This window comes from Pieris napi, chromosome 19 (genome assembly GCF_905475465.1).
Source record: "Pieris napi chromosome 19, ilPieNapi1.2, whole genome shotgun sequence".
Lineage (NCBI taxonomy): Eukaryota > Metazoa > Arthropoda > Insecta > Lepidoptera > Pieridae > Pieris > Pieris napi.
Genome location: NC_062252.1, coordinates 2550865 through 2576066, shown reverse-complemented (window position 1 = coordinate 2576066; position 25202 = coordinate 2550865). Strand labels below are relative to the sequence as shown.

Below are 25202 nucleotides of genomic sequence, written 5' to 3'. Positions count from 1 at the left end.
GAATTTCATGCATGTTAATATCCAACAATATTAATTCAAAATGCATTGCGTTTATCAATTGTTATTGATAAGCATTTGATATGTTTTTAGTACCAATTAACCTTTAATGTAAAGATTTTATTGAAGTCATCTGTTCTTCACAAGAGATGTTCATTATAATTCTTAGGAGCTTAAACTATTAATTATTGAAAAAAAAAATCTTTAAAACTGTAATCATCATTTAAATAATGAAATTTTTTATTTAAAACTACATTAAACATTGCTGTATTTTTTTTAATAGTTTTTGGAATTAATTTAAGTGCGTTTGATCTTTAATTTTACGTTTCAAGGATAGCCGATTCGTATAGCAAGAAAGATAAGTTATCTAATACAAGTGAATAACAAGGATGACTCATGATTTGCATAGGTTAACTAATTGGCGTTATGTATTGTTTTCATGCTAAGTGCTGAGTATGAATTCGCGAATGTCAAGACATTTCGGCTGTATTAAAAATCTCGGGGTTTGGGGCTTAAATATCTCCGTATTAGCTATTTTTTTAGATATACCATTCGTTTGCATACATAATTATTGAGGTGTACGCTAATTAAATAATACCTCTTCTAAAAATTCACTTTTGTGAAGACTTTTGGTTTTATCTAATATAACTTTTATGTTGTATATTATAAAGACGTAATTCAATCATAGATAATAATTTCTATTGGACCCCCACCAAAACAATATTTGGATATTTTACATGACATATAGCAGATGCTTTATATATGCCTATATTCCAGCTAAACATAAGTAAAGACTTCACTAATTTCTGTAATTGTTGACTTTGACGAATTAAAACTATATATATTTTAAGCGTAAAAAAAAACCATATTGATCCTATAAAAATCATTTTATAATACAATCTTTAAACCGTCCTATTAATCAAAATCTAATTGCATTAATGCAATTGCTTCATTTCATCACAGCGTTAATACAATTTGACAGAAAGAGACGGAAGACGTTAACTAAAAGAGTGCAATTAAAGAAATGTCTTTATCGTTTAATTATCGTGTAAATTCATTCAAGTATTAAACTTCCAAAACACGAAGGAATGCCACAATTCTATGTGGTACTAATCTACCCATACCTCTAGGGCCTACTCTTACCCGCTCTAACCTATACTTTTCGCAACTCCTTATCAATGAATCTTTCTTATTAGACCTAAAAGCCGCTATGTCTTGACATCTGAACATCATACATTGAATGCAGGTTAGACTCGAACACAAGGGAAGGTTTATTCAATTGCGTCTACCATTCGAGTAGGATAGGTCTGCATTCCTTTAACATACCCTCGGGTAAGTTTCCCCCTTTTTTGGGGTAAACTGGAATCTTTTTGCGCTATCCCAGTACTGCCAATGATTCCCACGTCTGTGCCACGCCTATGGAAGGAACTCAATTGTCAAATCAGGTCACATTTTTCCAATTTAAACATTTTTGTTTTAAAATATATGAAAAATGAACCTTTATTTTTTTTTTATATTTAAAATATAAAATTAAATTCTATAAATTCCACAATTAGTTTAAAATCCCTGTACACAGAATAAAAAAACAATTTTTACATAACTATGTACCTGTTGGTATGAACAGCCAATCCGAAGCCCTCTGGCGGCGCGGCGATATAAAGCGGCGGCGCCGGTTCCGCTGCGCCCGCGCACAGCCCTGCACCGGTAGACGCATTCGAGGCAGACGAGCATGACGAGTTTGAATGGTTTAGAGCTGAAATAAATATACTATAATAAGTATCATCATCAGTCAAATAACAGCACTATTAGCAAGAATGTTTCTTCGCGTTTCTACGATACAAATTCAAAAATTAGTTCGCCTCTACCTCTTCCTCCCTCTTTACCAGTAGTGGTGGACTGAAAATCAAAACTAGGCGTCACGGTCCTCTGATTTCCTTACTAAGCAAGGGTTTTATTTTCAATGTTGACTTTATAGTTTATACTGACATTTATTACACAGTTTATGCAATATGTCCATTAATTAACATTTAAAACATCATTAATATCTCGCAGTTAAAATATAACCCAGTATAATAGCAATGTAAATCAGTAATTAACCTGACTTGCAAATTTCCTACACGTTATTGTAAAAACAAACAATTATAATTAAATTCTCATTACCACTGTTTATTCTATTGTATGTAAAATTCGTTGTGTATTTGAGATGAACGTTTTATCATAAATTAGTAGCTTTTAATCAAACTTTCTGAGACGGCATTATATTGGCAACTATATTGTCTATAAAGACAATATAGTTGTTTGGATATGCCCGTGTTTTAATATACAAAATGTAGGCTATTTTATATTATGAAAAATAAAAAGCTATTTAGAGTATAATTCGTAATGGCTTCTTGCGTATTATTATATAATATATAAAATTCTCGTTCCCATACTCCTCCGAAACAGCTCGACCGATTCTTATGAGATTTTTAGCTACTATCTATCTTACAAACCCCTAAGTGATAAGGTGGTCCACCCCTCAATATTTATTTTTTGGACAAATTTTTTTGTTTTTATTTTTTATGATACAGCATACAAAAATACATACAACCCTTAATTTTTACCCCTCTACGATCAACCCCTATTTCTTATTTGTTCATTTAAAACTTATGACTTGAACTCAGAGGTTTATATAGAGAAAACCCTAAAAGTTTTCTCTCAGAAGAACAGTCTCTGGGGTAGCATAGCAAAATGTTCCAAGTTGGTATGTACTAAAAAGGTAGGCTAGGCATTAAGGAGAAACGAAGTTCGCGGTGCCAGCTAGTAAGTATATAAACAAATCAACAAATAGAAATATCAGCCTCAGTTAAAAAAACACATAAAATTTACCTATTGCATTAACAAATTCGTATCCAATCGTTGAAAAGGTGCCCCTATAAACGTCACAAGTATAAAGCTATCGCTCCTTTCCGAGTAACAGTCGTATCGAGTATACGGGCTTGGAAAAAGAGAAAATTCATCAGGATATTTCGCAATTTTCCGTGTAAACGAATTATAAAGTGGATCGAAATTCAAATAATTAGGTTACCGTCCTGCTCGATAATACGTATGTATATATACTTAATATATTTTTGAAATACATTGTCTTCACTGAGATATCATGGAACATTACGATCTAGCCTTACAGATTAAGTAATTTAAAACTAATCTAACTTACTAAAAAGGATATTTAACATAAGAAAGTGTCCAATAACACTACTTACAGTCTCTATTAAGGGGAAGACACTCTGTTCTTATGTTCTATTTTTACTTAATAATAACGTATTTCCTTCATAATCTTTTAAAGAATCTGTAGAATGAATCGCTTGGGATGAGTTTCCATACAAAAACATTTTTTTTACATTACTTAAAAAAATTATAATCAGTTAATATATATGTTACGGGTAATGCTAGAAGGTGGAGTAAACCTAGGTTTACTCGGGTTGACTTAGTATTACCCAAGCTTCTTGGGTAAAATCCGAATAATAAGTAAAATAAATTTTAATTCGGGGTTTACCCATGCTCTACTCAACCCAACCTAGGTCTACCCAACTCTGGCTGGGTAATGTTAAAAATTTGTCTAATTAATTAGTGAAATGAAAATCCAAGGCCATTTTAAACATTTATTATCTGAAAAACATACAAACATAAAAATTATTTATTTGAGCAAGATAAACTGCTGTGACATTTTGAGTTGCATAATTTTCCTGCAGCTTTGCATGAACACTTCTTTGTGGCACATTTTGTTTTGCAATTACACCTTTTATAACCCTGGCCTCCTGAAAGCGACTGTTCATTTGCAAGCTCTCGTAAACTTTTTTTTTCTGGTGATATATTTTCGATATCAATCAGTTTATCATGACACACAGAAAACTGATTCCTTGAGAACATTTCCTCAATAGTACCACGTTCGTTTCCTAGCCTATACAGATCACCAGCTTTTTCTATAACTACCATAAGCACGTTCCGAAACTCGCCTCTTCCTCTATCGACATCTGGTATTTGGACTCTCACCGTATCTCCAACAGAACATGGAGGAAATTTTAAATTAGATAAGGCTTTCATTTTCTTAGCTTGATTTTCTAAGCTCAATCGGGCAGATAATCTATGTTTATTTATATTTTGTTGAGTAGTACAAATTTCACATAAGTTTATTTCTTGTGTACTTGTGCCTGGGTTCATACATCTACTACACTCTAATTCATCTTTCTTTTTGGCCGTTTCTTCTGAATTTATTTCTAATAAAACGTTCCTTTCACCTTCTTTTGTATTTAAAACTTCTGTTTCGATATCGCTTCTCATCTCCGTGTTCTGTAAGTGGTAATTCTCTGATTCCAGCTCTACATTTAGTAAATCTTCTTGAGATTCTTGTCTAGATTCCGGTCCTTCTTCTTGGGATTCTGGACTAGATTCTGCTTCGGTAGTAAATTCCGTCAACATTTTCTCGAGCTCTTCCTCAGTGTGAATATTGACAATAACTTCTTTTGGAAGAGAAGACGACGCTAAACCCACCTTGACATCACTACCGAACATGGCGGTATAAGGAGCTCGTTTTATTCCATCGTGGAATGCCCTATTTTTCATTAATTGTACGAACTTCAAACCTTCTGACCAACGCTTACAATTTTCGTCGTTCATCCACGTCATAAGCATATTTTGTACGTCTTGATTTGCTCTTTCCGCACTACCTTGAGACTGACTATGGCGAGGTTTGCCATGTACTATCTTCAGACCGCTCCACATCGAGCACAACTCTTCTATTACGTGATTTGCAAACTCGCGGCCATTGTCTGATTGAAGAATTGAAGGTGCGCCAAAAATACAAAATATGTCCAAAAGCTTATAAGCAACTTCTACGGCTCGTTTAGATGTTAACGCGCGCAGCTGTACAAACTTTGTCAAATGATCTTGATAGACCATTATGAATTTGAAGTCGCCGTCAGGGTTAGACTGCATGTCAATTAAATCTACTTGACAGCGACTATTCATTTCTGTTGACACCAATGGTTTGACAACAATTCCTTTTTTAGCAGACTTTAACTTTTTTTGGCATGGTTCGCATAGTCGTAAATATAATTTGATTACTTCTTGAGTAATATTTTTATATTTTTTTTTACATTCTTTTTCCATTCGATGTTTTCCTCCATGTCCAACAGCCAAATGAGTTTCATGCAAAATATCGAACATTTCATCATTAGTCACGTAATATTTAATTGTTGTCTCACTTGAAGATAGAGGAGCAATCAGTTTCTCGACGCCACTTACCGAGCACAAATCAAAACGCTTCAATCGCCGGTATTGTAAAGTAGTTTTCGATTTAGCTTCTTTTGCACTTTTTACCGAATTAATTATTTCCAAATACTGTTCGTTACTAAAGTAAAAAGAATTTAATCCTTTCGCTGAGAATAACTCTTGAAATTTTGTATCAAAACGCTCTCGAAAAGAACGTGCACTCTGTTCGGTCGCCATTTTGTCACTAAGCAAGCGGCGGCGTGGCCAGTGTTGCCAACAAGACTAATGCAAAATTTGCTAAACTGTTGTTAAAATTTAGCCAACACATTACCCAGACAGAGTTGGGTAGACCTAGGTGAGCATGGGTAAACCCCGAATTAAAATTTATTTTACTTATTATTCGGATTTTACCCAAGAAGCTTGGGTAATACTAAGTCAACCCGAGTAAACCTAGGTTTACTCCACCTTCTAGCATTACCCGTAACATATATATACATTTTAAGATAGCGCCTTTGGTGAAATTTGTCAATATAGACTGATGTAGGTAATATAACGTATAAAGCGGACCTCAACAATGATGAATACAAGAAATTCAGTTGTATATTGTTGATGGCTCTTAGGTCTTCAGAAACAAGTATGCTATATTTTTAATTTGTGTGTGTGTGTGTACTCACCAGGCATAGGTCGATGAACTGCTGTAACATATCTGTTGCCTTCCATGTAACCGCGGTCAGGCTCCGCGTTGTGCGCATGGTGTCCGCTGTGAATATTGTGCTGGTGGGAGTAGAACCCGTCCGGGGGGTGAAGAGTCACCCCGCCGCTGTTCTCCTCCTCGTCGACCTTCTGGGAGAAGCTGGAACAAGAAAAGAGAATATTAGTGAATATGCACAGTACGAAATGTAGGGCGGTAGTTTTGATATTTATTTGTGAAAATTATCATTTTTATCCGATCAAAATTATTGCTTGTTTGAATGAAACATTACGCTAGTTTAGGTTATATAATATTTATAAATTTCTGCCAATATTAAGCAGAAATTATGTTATATTAATTTTAACAATTTTCGTCGTGGATTTTAACCATTTAATGTCTGCTTTATTCATTATTATTAATAGTAAACAGCCGCTCGTACCCCGAAACATGAAAGTTTTTCACAAGGAATTGAAAGCTGGTTATAAACAACGGAGGTGTTTATACTTTATTTGATAAATAAATAACATTTTGTTTAAATAAATCCCAACTTGTTTTGTTCCTCATTTTGATAAAAATAATTATTTTACTAGGCGAAAAGACTTTCAATCATTGTTTTCTCTTGGGGACATCTCATAAGAGATGTGTGATAATTAATGACCCAGGCTTGGGTCGTGTCGATAGATATAATTAATTACTTTCAACGAATACATGTTTAACTTAAAAACAAATTGTGATTGGAAGATAAACATTGGACAAAACTAAAGAACTACAAGTGACGTCAATTATTCCTGTGAATGTTTACTGTGTATATTGAAATTTAAAATTTAGTTTAGTTAGTTGTAACGTATTTATTATGAAACACAGGTTCTTATATTTGGAATTATACCTGAATACAGCAACTACGTATTAGGAACTCCGACCATCTGCCAGGCAAAACATTGGGTGTACTCCGTTGTTTCATCCGCGTTATATCAGTCATTCTGACAGGACGTTAACTTCACTGAACTACGTCACAAAAATCATTTCTAACCAGTACTTCTTGAGATTATTTTTATACATTGCAGTAAATCTGCTTACGAATTACATGAACGGCCCCCATTATTACGACATGTTTTGGTATATGGCCTAAACAATAATAGTACGAAAAATACATGTTTGTTTTTATTAGACATTTCTGTTTGTTCTGTCCCAGGAATACGGGTCACCATTAATTTGGTCCATTGTTATCATAATTGCGTCCTCATTATTTATTAAAACACTAGGACAGAGAACTAAACCCAACCGGTTTGAATGTGGGCTAGGTCAAGCTTTTATACTAACGAGAATTTAAGCTCCGCTGAGTGATTAAAAATAATTATTTCATACATATTGCTCTTCTCAACATGTTATGCATCTCACATTAATGTAATGGTACACTTGACCGATATTTATATTGTTAAGCGTAAATTTTTTTATTAATATATCCCGTAATTCCTTTATAGGGTAAATACATTTCTGCGTTTGCTTGATGATTTTTCTATATAGTAAGAACTAGATGAAGTTAAGTTTTGGGGCTAAGACAAGACAATTTGTTCACTATAAAGTAAATTTGCTATACGAATTATCCGAATTTTAAAATCACACATTAAAGCAATATTAATTTGTAATGTTCTTAAAATCGGATTCAAAAAGCTGTCGGACAACAAGACAAATAAAAAAGAACATGAGAGATTCTAGATAATAATTAGCAGACATAGTGACTGTCTATTCGCAACGATAAAGACTAATTTTCCTAATTAATAAAAAATTTAAAGGCAAGATGCCTTTATAGCGTGGGAGAGTATTTAGACCATAAATTTTGGCAACAATTATAAATAACTTAACTATTCTTATTAATATGACATCACGATAATTAATATGAAATTAATTATCATATATGGCTAATTGTGCGGTTTTTAATAATTAATCACAATAAATTAAACAATCTGAATCTACCATTTTCTTTGCAAAACGATTTATTATTATTAATTATAATCTAGTACATATATCAGTTGTAAACACGATGCCTGAAAATTATTTTAATAATGAAGATGATTCATAAGTAAGTGAACATCAACACTGAGTATACACAATTACACATGCATAAAAAGATTACGATTATCTTTGTATCAATTTGTGTGGATTTATGAACAATGAAACGCGGTTTTATTTCCGGTAACCGATAAACAAAGACTTTGAAATATCTGAGATAATTTGCGATATCAATAATCCACGTTACACAGTAAAACAAAAATATGTGTTTATAGCAAGATAATATTCCGTAAAATGAGCCTTGGGGCTTGAGCGACTTTCATCCTTGAGGTCGTAGGTTCGAAACCCTGTGCACCAAAAGACTTTCTATGCTCATTTAACTTTCGCTCGTACGTTGAAGGAAAATATCGTGAGGAAACCGTTCGACGGCGTGTGTGTGTTCGTCTACTTAAAAAAAAAAACAAATGATCAGGAAACTGAGATTCTGGACCTAAAAAGTAGTAGTGTGATATGCCGCCAAAAGCTATAGCGGCAAATCTAGACTTGTTGAAATTATTTGCTGGTTGGACGGTAATATTTGGAGACTCTAACAGCGTAACCAAATAACAATAAAGTTAGCGTTGGCCTAGCGATGTATTCGGCTTCATGTTGTAATAGTCCAATTGGTGACCCTCTGGTAACCGTGGAAAAACAAACACATGTACGCGATGTATATTTTAAATAGCACATTAGCGAAAATATTTTAAGTAAATACCCTATGGTCAATAGATCATTAGTAATATTATATATACATATATTGTGTTAGTATTTTGCACTAATTCCCCTTAATACCGGGTTCTTTGTTAATAAAATCAATGTAATAAATACATGAATCCTCAATATGAAGCAACCAAATATTACAAGGAATTCATCGCAGATAAATTTATCAGGACCTATATCTTTTATCTCTGGAGATATCACGATTTCTATCGCAATGCTTGCGCAGTGAAAATATCTGGGACGGAGACACTCGAATCAGGACGTGAGACGATATTTTAAAATATGCCATTGAATTATGCAAAATTTCAGATTTATCTCCTGTCCATACTAACTTTATAGAACTTCTACGTAAAATACTGAATTACCTATATGAACGAGTTAGTCACAATCACAGCTGTAACTTAATGTTTAATACTGGTACTAAATTCGATTACGAGCGGAATAACAGTTTCGTGTTGGTGAGCGTTTGGTTACTTGCCTATATTATGAATGAATGAGTGGCAGAGCTGTCTGTATGCATGGAGCATGGTGCACAAAAAAATATAGTGTAATGTAATGAAAAATAGGTTTTAAAACTATTTATGAATAATCAGTTCTGAGGTGATAAAATAATAATAATATAGTATTGTCTTTGATTGAAATAACCTTTACACATTTAAAGAAAAAACTTTTTAACCGGATTTATAATAATACATAAGTTTAATCAGGTTAAACAGTTTTTTCTTTAAATAATAATAATAGTAAATACGTGATCCAATTGATAAGTTTTAAAAACAGGCACAAAAAATCCACACAAAAAGACTATTTATAGAAATTATAAATGATAATAACATATTACAATTGGCATGTTGATGTTGACTTGAAACTCGACTTCAGTAGGTCTTCAGATATTATCTTTGAGAGCCTTCAAGTGTTGTTCAAATGACAATAAAAGTTTTATAAATACACGAGAAGAAAAGAAAATTGCAGCGGTTTTATATAAATTGTTTTTACTATAAGTTAAGTTTATATTCTAATTTCACCTACATTTTGTATAATTTTCCGTATAACTCAACAAAGAGGGGGAAAAGCAACATATGGTAAGTATTTAATAATATAAACATTTAAATTATCATTATAAAAATTTAAATTGTATATATTTGTAAAGAGATAATTATGACTTATTGACTGTTATGACTTATGTATCTGTTATATGTCAAAACTGACGTTTTATTTCATTGTAATATTGATTGAGACTATGTTAGTCTGAAATGTAATAACAAACTCAAAATGTTGTTTCTATAATTATTTAAGGTAATTGATAAATTATTCATTACTTTAGGTAGGTACATGTCTTCACATATATTTAGTTTTTGGTTAATTATTAGTTTTATGTTTTTTTTTTTTAATTTTTTTTTTAAATCTATAATTATCTTTGGTGTTTAATTCATGATATATATTTTTTGTAATTTTTTTTCACTAGTAGAATATATAATGTTTGTTTTACTGTGGAACATTTAGAATTTGGTTTGTTTTTATGCGTAATTTCTCGAATAGGCTTAAAAATAACGTGCAATACACAGATGGTTTAAATATAACTTAGTTATTAAACATTAAATTTACTATAATGATATATTAAAGTGCGTATTTATCGGTTTAGCATAAAACCCACAAGGTAACTCAAACATCAATTCAGAACTGTATTCAGTATTCTGAATCCAAGCGAGCAATTTTTTTGTTTCTCCGGAATTCGAACGTTCGCTATTCGTTTAACTACTCAGCCAGGGAGACAGTTATAAAAAATCGGTGGAGCGTACAATTTTTACCGTAGCCTTTCCGTGCTTCGGACCATGAATAATAATTACTCCATATGTATGTCAGACTAGCTTTATGTTATACGTGAATACACATGGTTCAACAGTTAAGAAATACTCTAAGAACTGTGTCAAATTTTAATTAATTAGTCAAAAAAAAAAGATGCGTGTACTTATGTACGGGCGTAAGAAGTTATACTTCTTTGGCTTTCTTTATTTTTTTAAATATTAAATAATTAATAATAAATATTTAACGTTAATAATTTAATAATATTTACTATATTATTCAATTATTAATTAATATTAATAATAATTATTATTATTATTTATTATTTTATTATATTCGCACGCTCGGCGCCCGGCTGGTTTAAAAAGAATTTGTTAGTGGGCAACTTCATACTGATAATTTTGTGTCACGGTGCGCGCGCATCGTAAAATTTCACTCTCATCAATTTTTCATAACGTGCCTAAAGAAGTATAACTTCAAAATAACGCAAAAATTATTGCTAAGCTCAAAACTGCACCAATTGGAGTATTTTTTATTTTATTTATTCTTTGAACTCTAAGGATGGTTTTTATGGAGAGAAAAATTACACGGAAAACACGGAAAGTAACGGAAAAGCGAAAGGTATGTTTGGGGTAGCATAGTATTCTATACATTCAAAAAATTATATTAAGGGGAAACGAAGTTCGCGGGGAAGTCTTTAAAATAGAATAGAATTAATGTTTGGTTTAAATACTGACGTATTTTTAAACCGTTTTCAAAAAACCTAAAAATATTTTTGAAGTTATACTTCTTTAGGCGCGTTATGAAAATTTGATGAGAGTGAAATTTTACGATGCGCGCGCACCTATGACACAAAATTCGGAGTGTGATTATAGCGTGCGCAATCTACAAAAGAAATAGAATATAAGCTAACTTCACGCATATTCTATTTCTTAGCTTAGCAGCTTAACAAGAATTTTGAATATCCATGACAATTGACATCTGACATTGACATTTACCTTTTAAACAAATATAGGAGTTTGAATTATTGTTTAAAATAAAAGATTATCTATGTATCTAGTTATTTTCATTATACAAGTGCGAATTTTATATGTGCGTCTGAATTATAATCAGAAGTGATTTAAATTTAATATCTAAATCAAAACTAATTAATATGATAAAATATTTGTGAAAAAACTGTGCCAACCTTCCTGAGTGCTTCAATACAATTGAGGTTAACTATCCGTAGGTATTATCGAGTATTATTGTTGATTAAAACTGAAACATGAACCATTATTCATTGCTTATGTTTATTGCGTTTGTTACAGCAACGTTTTAGAAATATTCTATATATCAATAATTGAGAACAAAGATTTAAGCACGAATACTAATAAGGAGAAAATGAAGGCTTGGAGCGATATAACAGAGAAGTAAACATTTTAATAAGTACCTGCATCTCAAAAAAATGACCACATTATTTAATCAAAACATGTAATTTTTCAGATTTAATCTAGCAAATATAAGGACAAGAGACAAAAAACAATTGATGAATCAGTGGAAGTGCACTAAATTGAATACAAAAAAAGAGTTGTCATCTTATCGCCGTGAAACATCTAAAACTGGAGGTGGAACAAAGCCACCATCACCTTCTCGAGACACAATGGATATGGCAGAGATGATACCGCAACGGTTTGAAGTAGATTTCAATGAATTTGATTGTGATGGTGTCGAGGTAGGAATGTTAATTATAAATATGATGTATGGTAATGTTCAAGGTTCAACCTTTCAAGCATAGGCATATGCTCACAACAGTACTTTATTCCCCTACAGGTAGTTAGAGATATTGTAATACCTCAAAACATCCATGTTGCACTTGTAGTACCGAAACTCTGTCCAGCCAGAAGTGAGCCCATTCCCACTTATAATGGACAGTGGGTATAATACACCTTAATACCTGAGTGCGAACCACTCACCATGATACTTAAATTAATAGATGTTATTTATATATTTCAGGATATTACAAATAAAATCATTTTGGAAACAATTGATATCCCAAAAGCCAACAATGACAAGGTAATAAATCAGTTTTGACATAACTTGAATACTAAAAAAGCCAAACAAAGGTGTGCACAACAGTGACAACATAACTTAACAATTTCATTATTTTGTAGGATTAAAGAAAGGTTAAAGAAAATCATGTCGAACTGAACAACAAGAATCCCCAAACAACTCCAAAGAAACCTACAAGGAAGACACCGGTATTATATTTAAATTATCTCTATCTCTAAATAGAATAAAAGAAAGTTGCTATCCAGGTCTGTAGCATGTGCTACAAATTATATTATTAACACATTTATATAATTATATTAATATAAATGTGTTAAAAAATTTATAATATGAATTATAAAAAAATTTAAGTTTTGCATGGACAGAGCTTAAATTAATATTCTCTTATTTGTTGCAGAAAGCAAGTAGTAGTTTTAGTTTTGGAGAAGCCTCGTAGATGCACAACCAAGTAATGATTAATTTAAAATTACAAACCGAAATTCTGATGAAGACAGTCACTTAAAAATAAATAGTATAATGAAATAAAAATGTTTTAAAGATAAATAGTGTTTTATTTGTTTAATGTAAGAGAATAATAATAAATATTTATTTAATTAATTTTTCAAATGTAAACTGAACTTTATTGACTTTAATGACTCCTTTTCCAGTCTTTGATTATTTAATTGTAATTAATTATTTGCATGCAATCAAAAACTATTTTTAATAATTCCAAAGAAGTATAACTTCTTACGCGCGTACATAAGTACACGCACCCTTTTTTTTTTATAATTAGCAGGACGGCTCGCCATTATTTAATATTTTGGAAATAATTCTAGCTTACTCTACTACTAGTTAATAATTTTGAAATCCAGTAGTCTAGTAGTTAATAATCTTAAAACAATATTTACTGCAAAAACATATTTTTCTTTCGCGTTTTACAATATTTTATATATTTACATAATTTTAGTTTATTATTTTATCAAAGTATGTATCACAATATTTCCAAGCTTTTTTTAAGTTAAATAACTGTACAAGTGCCGAGAACAGGTAACTTTAATTTTAATAATTTAATTTTATCTTGTAGTCGCTTGTTTAGCTATTGTTGGATTCAAGCCAAAACGGTGCAATAAAATAAACCTGGACACGGAAATCTAGATTTCCTCCAGACCTCGCAAACAAAGTCATAATTTCTATGGCGACACAAATACCTTTGGAGACGTGTTCTGGCTTTAATGTTACATTTAAAGATAGTTATAGTCTGGATTGGTAGGGGCAGGTCCATTGTCCTTACAGCAGGACATTTTCACAGGACAATTTTCATGTATGAAAGTGACGGTAGCAACAAAATACCTCTAAACCTTATTTATATATTCAGCTAAATTCTGCTACCCGTATAAAATAATAGAAAATGTACATATTTAAGTATTAGGAGAAATGGGTCAAAACTACATTTTGATCTCATACATAGAAAAACATGAAACTATTGTAACTTCACACGGAAAAACAACCGATTTAAAGGAAGAAAGAAAAGTACGATTTAACTTGCAATACTATTTAGTTTTGTTATGCAAAGCATCAAGTCATTGTTCAGAAGCGCGGCATCCAAAATTAAAGTAGCCACCATGATTGCCAACGTTCGAAAGGAGATCTCACTACAAAAAGAAGAATACAATTTAGTACAAAAAGGATATTCCGCATGGCAACGATGCTTTGCACAATATTATTGTGGTAGGTGAATGTAAATAAAAATGTACTGAATAACCAACAAATACGTTTCGCGAATATTTATCGTCGCTGGAGACAAGATAGTCACGATACTTGTGTTTAGAAAGTTCGAGAAAAGCAACAATTTGAGCTTCTCCGTAAACCGTTCATTGTTATGAGAAAGCGACTCTATAAAGCTATCATATATATTATAATTGTTATAATAAGTTATAAGTTTAATACCTATAAAAGACGCGTGTAAACATTTTAAAATTGATACTTTAGACTCGACGAAAACAATACGATATGATACATGACATCATCTTAATTGCAGCTCACTTCTAGAAAAATGTGCAATACATGTTCCAGCCTACCAGACTCGTAATCGTGCTTTGTTTCACGTTCCTCGCATCAACACCAACTATGCAAAAAACTCAGTTTTGTATCTCGCATCCCGGACATACAACGAACACTATTTAAGCCTCGACTTGTTTAAGCGCGGAATATGCTTAAAAAGAGTATTAAGAATATCCATAGCGCTAAATAACCTTCATCATGAGCACACCCCACAGACACACCCTCACGTACATACACTCACATTCACACCATCATACAACACAGCCGAATTAGGTAGTACTTAGATAATGTATTTAATAATTTTTATTGATTCTTCGTGTTTGAACCTTTTTGTATATAAATATTATGTATTCCATCTATGGCTATATATTTAGTATAATTGATTTTTGTTATATAATTTATGTAAGCTGTAGGATTACGAAACAAATAAATAACTAGCATTAAGTACCAAAGCAGCTAAGGGTCAACATCGATTGCCTGCATCATTATGAGTGAGATTTTTTGGCCAAAGTCCAAAGCTGCCGGACTGAAGAAAGGGAACAGCTGCAAACAAGACCAATATATTGAATACCCCTATAAAAACCTAAATATACAATAATACAATATATAATATAAACCAAAATATCGTTTTTAATGGCCTAATGGAATGAAAATATAAAAACATACCTCCTATAATGCACATTCGCAAATATTCATAAACACTTTATTTACACCGAAAATACACATAGCCAGTATAATTGAATATAAAAGGGTAGTCTTACTAGCAAAAGTCTCACAATACCCAGACAAATTGACGAAACGTCAACATTACTATACAGTTTTTAAAAACTGTTAGTATCACATAACGCACAGTAGTATCGTAAATCTTTTGGAAACTGTGGAGAAACACCATGATCCTATTACACTAATATTGGATTTATGTGGTCTGCAGTGATAAAAATACGTATGATCTTCGTCACATAATCAAGTATTAGCACAAACGTTTGATGGATAGTGAGATAATCAAAAGTGTTGTGTTTAATAATGAAATGTAAAATATTTAATTTCAGAAAATTAAATTACTGAATATCAGTACTTTTTATCGATACAAGCTGAAGGGCTAAGTGATCTTATAACGAAGCCTTATTCGATGTGATGAGCATTTGGTGTTGTGCTTAGGTCTTGGGTGTTTAAATATGTATTTATATGTTTATCTATCTATAATATGTATCTATATCCGTTGCCTTGTACCTATAACACAAGCTTCACCAGCTTAGCATGGGACTAGGTCAATTGGTGTGAATTATCTTTAAAAAAAAAAATAAAAAATGAGTAACTGCTAAACTGATACGGAAGGTTTTTTTTATGGGACAGGAGACAAACGTGCAAGTGGGTAACTTTGAATAAAGTGATAACCGCTGCCCATGGACACTTGCAAAGCCGGGAGGTGTAGTGCCAACCTTACAGAGAATAAAATGCTCTTTTCTTGAAGGTAGAATTTGAAATGTTTTATCTTAATATATTAAAGGTAAATTAACCTAAACATAACAATCAAATATACAGTATTTATTAATTTCTTATCCTACAAAGTAATAATTAAAAATTTATAAAAATAAAATTAAAAAGTTTGGTCCCTGGCAGTGTACCTTTAACGCTGGCAGCATGTCATCGCTGTATTGTGATACTTATTCGTTGAGCGAGGAAAGCACCAGCTCTTTGGTAATATAATAAAGTAGATGTAACGCGAATGTAAATATGACTAGATCACGTACAACTTGTAATATTTATCTTAACAACTGTAGACAAAGTAAATATTATTCAGGTACATACACTCGGTCATTGCACACAAGCGAATTCAAAACACCAACTGCAACGCCCCATAGCATGGACAAAACTCAATTATACACCAACTTTCACTACAATTATTACTTTCCTAGCAATCGCCTTATTGTAAAACAGTCGCACGAGTCTGGAGTGCACTGAAATAAACATAACATAACCATAGCCGTTCAAATGCCTAATTAGATTTCGCTACGACCTTGTCAGCTGTTTCAAACAATTTTAAGCCTTACGCTAATACAAATTCATCGCATTATTGTGGTACACGATAAACTTGGTATTACAGTAACTTTTGCGGCAGAGATAATTTAAGTGATAAAGGCTGCCAATTAATTCCTTACCCTATCATTTTATTGGCGCGGCGCCAGGGCACGGCCTTGTAGAACACCCTAAGTGAAACGTTACATATGTTTCAGTTTTCGAAATAATTTTCATTTCGCTTTTAGGTCAAATAACATATTCGGGAGCAGGTCAACAGAATTTAATCAGGAACACGAGTATCCCATTCACAGATATCATTAGCAGCTGTTAATTCTAGCTGAACATTTTAATGAGAGCAATTAATTAAATTAAACTAAAGTTTGTATATATGAATAAGAAAACGAAATGTATTACTCAAATGAAACGAAACGGGACCTCCGTTTCGTTTCATTGTCAACAGACGCAGGGTGGTTTTCTATTCACTTGCGGACTGGATTAATATAGCTGAATGCACCGTCGCAGGACTGACCCAGTTTCAGAAAAAATAGTTATTAAAACTGCCCACGTTTGTGAGGGCGAGATTGCCTGGTTCAACGAAATGGCCCGCGGTTGAGTTTTTAACGATTTCAATCTGTGTTTTCAATTATACGGCAACCGCTTACAAATTATAAAAATGCTTTTAACTTTTACTAAAAACAATTTTTGAAAGCAATTAGTATTTTTCCTGTATATTTTAATTAAGTAAATATTTGTATAAACCTACTTTATGATCCAAGTTTTTAGTAATTAAATTTGAAACATCCAGACTAGTTGGGAAGTTATTGTATGCGATTAAATATTCAACGGGAGACCTAAATCAAATCAAAACCTACATAGTGAACTGGGTCACACTCGAAGTGAAAGCTGTAATGAACTAATAGTAACTTAAATCAAATCCTATAATATTTTAGTTTTCATTTATTATAGCGCTGTCTCTTCACTGAGACATCATGTAACATTAATATCTAGCCCAACTTAAGACTCATAAGTAATATAAGTCTAACATAATTTACTTATAAGGATATTTAACATAATAAAATGTCCAATAACACTACTTACAGTCTCTATTAAGGGTGTGACACTATGTTCTATTTTTCCACTTAACACTTTTTAGCATTTCAGACTATCGTGCACCTAATTCACTAATTCAAATGATTCTGTCGTTTTTAATCTTCTCATTAAGCCCGTGGTGACAAGAAGTTGAATAGCCTCGACATTCACGTTCATTTATTGGTTTAAATACATAAAATAGAGGTTTTATATAGAATAATTATTATCGTATGGAATTCGATTTTCCATTTAATTATGATGAGCGTTATAAGAAGTAGTAAGCTAAACAAGGAGGGTTCAGCTTTGTTCTGAAGGATGTCTCATTAAATAACATATATTGAACTGGTTTATTAATACTACGTATAAATAAATCTAATATATTTTCTTAATATATAACTAGAATTGTTTTTTTTTTTTGAAAAATAAATTAACCTTGACGTAGCTCACACACCGTTTCACTGTATTTTAATTATTCATTTTCTTTATAAAGAATAGTATAAAATCTATGTATTGTAGCTTTTTTTGTTCTAGGTATGATCTTCACATATAATGAATCAAATCAATGAATAAAAAATATTGTAAAAACTATTTTAAAGGAGTAAATATGGAGTTTCTTATCCATTCTTCTGCATATGAAACTACCTTTTGGAAGGGGCAACAAGTCATTTTTTTTGGTAATACTTTTAACTTGAAATTTTGATTTCATAGTGCCTTTTTAATTGTACTAATTGAAATAAATGATTTGACTTTAAATTCCTATATTAATTATCTATATATAGGCGTCGCAGACCTGTAGAGGTAAGTCAAAGAAAAAAGGAAGAATTACTTTATATAAGAGTCTTACTTTCTTTCAAGTATTGCAAAGCTTCTCCCGACTCTCCCCTATCAAAGCACACTCACCCGTAATCCTCAGCTAACCCAGGCTTCTGACAGAACCAGGACCTTGTTAGCTTTGCAGCTTCCAAGAGCACTCCTCCCAAGTCACCGATCCTCATGCCAGTACAGCAACACCCATCACCTTCACCCTCCACAAGAACCAATTTCGACTCTGACTTCGCCACTTTGAATTCTATTTTACCGCTAATTCACTTTTTCATTGGCTTGGCGTTATTGACATTTTTAATATATGCTTTAATAAGATTTATTTCCTTTAATGTTCTGTCACTTTCACTATACATTAATGTCAGTTTTCACTAAATACTTCAATAAACTTAAACTCTTGTTAATAAGTATTCCTGTAATATTAAAAATTGTATACCTTCCGAATATTGTTCGAGATGACTTGAGACAACAAAGTTCGTAAGGACCAAGAATTCTAAACATAAATATGAAACGAGAAACGCGCTATTAAGCGCAAATAACTTATCGATATGAACGAAATATTGGATTGTGTAAACCTTGAAGACATTCACTCATTTATTAACGGTCGTATAACGAGTAAATCACTCAACAATTACGCAAGGACAATCAAACATATCGAATACAAAAACTGATTCAATTTGGTGTAACTTTCTCAGAACTTTCCAAGTGTCGATAGATTCATACATAAAGTTGTCTATTAAGACAATTTTACAATACACTTTGATATTTGGATTACTCTAACGATCGTGAAGAACGATCATTATATGACAATGCAAGCATGTAAAGCAATAAGTATATATGATTCAGCAATACTTAAAATGAGATATAATTATACAAGATTTGGTTATTTACTTTCTTACAGTTTAATCAATGTCAAAGGATGTTAAAAATATATAATTAAAAACCTAAGTCACAAAGAAAGATGACATCATCGAACATATACGGAAAACCCCAATCATCGCTTTGAATGTTTAATAATATATTTTTCATATTAACTTTAAATAAAATTAAAACCAAGTATTTTATGTACCAATGTATGGCAATAAATTATTATTAGTTAAGATTATAATTATTGTTAAACACTTTAACAAAAAAGTTGGTTTAAACACTATTTTCTCAATTATCGCATTTTTACGGGCCAATGATGTATACCAGTACAGTATGAGCTTAGAAAGGCTTCTTATATCTTAATAAAGTAGATTTTGTTCCCTTTGGAGTAGAGACTCTTGTGCCGTGGGGTTTAAGTGCACAGGCGCTAATTAAAGATTTAAGTTGGCGCCTGATAGCTAGTACCGGTGACCCCAGAGCTGGCGCTTTCCTCGCTCAATGAATTAGTATCGCGATGTACAGCTAGGCAATGCTGCAAGCGTTGAAGGTACACCGCCACAGGGACCAAACTTTTTAATTTTCTTTTTATACATTTTTATTATAACCTACATAAGGTTAAGAAAATTGTAAATCTACTATATAAAAATAAGTCGGGTTTTCCTTCCTGACGCTATAACTCCAGAACGCACGAACCGATTTCCACGGTTTTGCATTCGTTGGAAAGGTCTCGGGCTCCTGAGAAAATTCAGGCAAAAATTCAACAGAAAAGCGGGATCACCAAACGAAATGTTACATAAAACGAAGCCATCTGGTGGCGAAACGGAGTTCGCCGAGTTTGCTATTACTGTATATTTGATTGTTATGATTGCTAATAAATATTTGTTATCTTTTGTCAAAGTTCCTATACCAATAAAGCATAATTCATATTAGCAAAAACCACTTTTCCAGCATTTTATAATACTATTTCCTCATCTTTCTACATCTCCATTGACTCGTGCCTTTATGTTATGTACAAAATTTTATTTGAATATTGCAATAGAACCCGCCACGTACTAATTTCATTGTTTAGAGCGTAGATTAGTTAAGATTGTTCTGTGCGAAACCATGATTGTTGATACGAATCACTCCATAGATTCTGGTTCGAGACATATCATGTCTCAAACATCTTGAGTGTCATCACTTGCCAATAGTCATATACAATTTCAATGTCACTCACACGACACCAATACATGATAGCCGTATTAAGTGTCCGTCTAGTGTTGCTTTAAGCATTTAGGTAAATGCATTTAGCCTGACGTTTGCTAATAAACCGCTAGAAAGCTATCTAAGCTTTAGAATTTAGACAAATAAAAATCTTAAGATATGTTATTATATAAAATTCATAGTATTGGAATATCTGAGTTTCATCATCGAGGCAGAATACGAAATTCCAACCGTATTACCTCAACGTCTGTGGAACCTGCCCACTGAAGTATTTCCGAACCAATTCGACTTTGGGTCCTTCAAGAAAAGAGCGAACCAATTCTTAAAAGGCCGGCAACGGACTCGCGAGCTCTCTGGCATTGATGTATCAATCAATGTCAGAAGGCTAGCGAGTCCGTTGTCCGATGTCCATGGGCGGTATGAGGCCATTCAAGTTTTACGTAAGCACTATAAGGGGGGTCACTGATTTTCTTATTTGGTGATTACGTCAACAGTAATCATTTACTTTTTAACACATATTGCCCACACATTGTCTATGCTTGAAAACGAAATGCATTTTCGCGGATTCCTACAAAAAAACTACGTTAACGTACTATACTATTATTTTTGAGAGCTTTGCTTACTTTTGCTCACAAGAGGAGAGGGGGGGGGGGATAAATTGCAGTAAATCTGCTTACGTAATACTTGAACGGCCCCCATCACGTAACATCAGATGAGCCTCCTATCCGTTTATCCTCTGCTCTTAAAAAAATCTTGATAAAAGGTCAAAGTCCACGTTAAAAATCTAGAATTATCAATACCCCAATTGGTTAATAATTGATTACACGGATTGCATAAACAATGAAACCGAAAGTAGTTCACTCGCGAACCGCTTAAGTAAAACCAGGAAATGAGGCAAGGCCGCCGATTGACAACAGATTATTGATATTCAAGTGACATTTATTAAAGAGCTTCATTTATTTTCTTATTCTCTCTTGTTTAATAATGTCAATCAGTTTTTTATATCAAGGTATTTTTTTTAAAAGTATACTACTATCGAATTATTGATTTATGTCATACATTTTTCACTTATATTGACCACGTTTCTAGTTATCAAAAGTATTGTTTATACTTTGACTGCAAATTGGTTAACTTCGTTTATAAGTCCAAAAAGACTCTTTCGAGGAACAGTAATGAAATTGCATAATATAAATTATGCATAGATATTATATATATGCAATTAGCGAATTGTTTGTTATATAAATGAGAAAGGTTAAGGTAATATATAGATCTCTGGACGGCCTTCGTCATTAATCACTGCAATAGTTTTAAGTTATAAACTTCTGCGTTTGATGTCTTAAACAATTTTAAAAAGATATATATAAAAGTTGGCCTTTTGGTCATCTAGCACACAAACATATATTTTTTAAATATAAAATTTTAACAGATGAGTAATGTATGCACTATAAGAATGAAATAAAACAAATGCCCGCATCAATCTCCACTAGAGCATTGTCCGATACAATTATGACAAATTGATAAAAAAATTGTTTGACAGCTCTCAAAACTATATTTAAGACTGAGTCATGATCGCTGAAGCACTCAAAACGTCAGTTTATGTTAATGTTATAATCGCATTTATATTGTATAAAAAAAGATTTATTTTAACAGTCAATACTAATTAAAATACGTAATTCGTAATAAGCTTTAATGAAGTACTGATTGCATTACAATGAAATAATGACTTTATCATTATTTAAATAAATGTGAAATTCTACAATTCTTTTATCCGAGGTTTAAATGTATTTGCGCATCCCCCGAAAGTAGCATGGGTATGTTAAACTCGACTTACACCAGAATCTTTGCTATTCAGAGACTGGGTGAGTAATACCCACTAAAACCTCGGGTACTTACTTTTAAACCGCTTCAGTACCTAACCTACGTCTACAACACAATCAAGTATCCATTGCCAGCGAGCGGAGATGTCGCCGCCTCACACTGGACAAACTCAATTAAAACTCAACTTAATTACATTTGTAATAAAACATGTTTTTCATCAAATTCAGCTGTGAAACGGTTCGTAACATAGAACAGTAAAATTTGAATTTTACGACATGATTAAAAATGTGCAATTTAGAAATGCATAGTCGAAATGCATCAACAATATTATTCATAGATTTTATAGATTCCTCGCTTCCTCGATTGAGTGGTAATGGTTATATCACAAGAGGAAAGTTGGCAGACTTAAAATAATATAGCTTGATGACATTATAATCAAACAAACAATACAGAACAGGAAACCTGGGAAAAGCGATAAAATGCATAAAAATAAATTAAATTATTAATTATATCATTTGTCTTACTTAATTTACAAAGAGATAATCTATTAAATTTTATTTGTAGCCATATATATAACTCGTTATAAATCTGTTACCATGGTAACAAGCATCCGATATTTATCCCACTTTTTAACGTTTTGTATAAAATAAACAAGTGTTTTGTATTAAAACATCTAATATGCTAATACCACAATTTTTACTTCCAAAACTACTCGATTAAAAGAAATATATATTGAGAATCTTTAAAACATTTGCTATTATGTAAAATGCGAAACATTATTATTTTTTTCATATCGTCACGCACATAGTTAGAAATTTTCTATTATATCACGCAGAAATGTTTACTTAAACGTGTTTTAACATATTATATATAATCTAAAAAACTCGTGTGATAAAATATATATAACTGCGATTGGACTATGATTCGTAACATTTACTTCTTACGAAACGTAGGTGTTTAATATATATATCGACGAGTTAACAATTATGACAATTAGATTTAAGGAATAAAGCCTAGTCTAGGTATTATACCTAAAAATAAATGGCAATTCGTATTAGCTACAAAAAACCATATGCCGATAACGCATAATTTCGTATTTTGGTCACACAATGCATACGAGCGCTGAGAACTTAGAGAAGCTCATCGTGATTGGCAACACCGAAGGCGAAAGATCACGTGGAGGTTCGCCAACGAGATGGACTGATCAAGTCAAAGACTCCTCCTCAAAACTATACACAGGACCGAAATTATTTATATACACAGCTGACCACGATACTTAGACATGAGCTACCGACCCAGAGAGAAACAAAAGAGTATCAGACAATCTTTAATATATAAAACCTCTTAGTTGTAATAATTATTAGTTATTGGAGTTATACTTCTTTTGGCGCGTTAGGGAAATGATGAGAGTAAATTTTTACGATGCGCGCACACCGTCACAAAATACCGACACCCTGAAGTTAGATATAGTCAACATTTTAGTATTTTCTACAAACGTAGAATAATATTTTTGAAAAGATTTTTGTCTTGTTACACCAAACAAGTTTAACTTCTAACGCGTGTACATAACGTACGTTTTTTTATATTATTCACACTTTTTGTACATAATTAAATAACAAACTTGATAAACAGGGTCGCTACTAAGCGATCCCTTCCAGGCCACCCTAATTAAATAAAACAGTTTTTTTCGTCTCCCGTTCTGTAATCGTTTACCGCAATATCCTTCATATCTTACCGTTCAGCTGTCATGTTAGTACAAAGTCTCTAACTTTTATCATTTTCGACTATATTTCTTTCGTAACCAATAGATTACCACTCGTTGTTTTATAGAACCCGAGATCGATGTAACACACGGTCTTATATAATTTGGTTGAATACTTGTTTGCTATTGAAAAATACTTCCATTGTTTCATTCACAATAGCATTGGAGTATTGAGTATGAAGATTATGAAATAAAATATTCGTTGTATGGCTTTTGATAATGGTTTAGGGTTTGACATTATTTGACGTTCATAAGTGTACATTTTGGTTTTTGAAATTTGAAATTAATAAAAACGTCCTGTTTATTAATTTCAAGTCACATAATATAATATTACAGTCAAAACAATAATAATATAAGCCTTAATGCTGTAATAAGTGTATACAGTATTTTATACATAATTACTACTAATCAGCGTGTCTCTTCATATCATCCTCGCTATATACCAATATACTCCGGCTATCCTTTTTAACTCATACTTCCAACGCGTGTCTTCCCTTGCTTCACCTTTCATCCCTAGGATACCTCTTACCTAAGATGTCTAATTTTCCTAATATGTAAGTTTTTTTGACAGTCCTTCTAATGTAAACTTTATTTATGTAAATTTATACAAGTATAAAACAGATCTTAACTTCAAAATCTTTAATATCATTATAAGATTTGTTTTGACAAAAAGAATGGCAGAGATTAAATTGAAGTGAGTGGGTTTTATTTAAAAAAAACTGAAGATTTTAGAAATCCCCGAAGGGTATAACTTAAGGGTCCCACGGTAAATAAATTATGTGTCCAGAAGTATCTTTAAAACGTAAATTCAGAAGGTTATACATATACATAAATCGACTCGCATACAATCCATACATATTACATATTATAAAATAATTTCCTCTCTATATGTTACACATTGGATATCAGCAATGAATTGTGTAAATCCTGAGGGAGGATGTATATTTATCGAAATATAACAATCATTATTGAAGAGGTCAAAAAAATCTTGCCAAAATACACGAAGTTTACGGGAGGTAGCGGTTGCTA

The 25202-nt window shown here is 32.1% G+C and overlaps 1 protein-coding gene across 8 annotated transcripts in view; it reads right to left on the bottom strand.

Moving 5' to 3' along the window:
• Nucleotides 1-25202, bottom strand: part of LOC125059403 (IQ motif and SEC7 domain-containing protein 1) — a 164543-nt gene that overhangs the window by 16950 nt on the left and 122391 nt on the right. For 5 of the 8 annotated variants that reach the window (XM_047663814.1, XM_047663808.1, XM_047663810.1 and 2 more), the window contains 3 exons: nucleotides 5922-6100; nucleotides 1606-1750; nucleotides 1324-1413 (listed from right to left, as the gene is read on the bottom strand). In XM_047663814.1, the coding sequence (XP_047519770.1) occupies nucleotides 1324-1413; nucleotides 1606-1750; nucleotides 5922-6100 (414 nt within the window). Of the gene's footprint in view, nucleotides 1-1323; nucleotides 1414-1605; nucleotides 1751-5921; nucleotides 6101-18601; nucleotides 18937-25202 lie in introns of all 8 variants that reach the window. The other 3 variants (XM_047663811.1, XM_047663812.1, XM_047663815.1) reach the window with 2 other exon arrangements.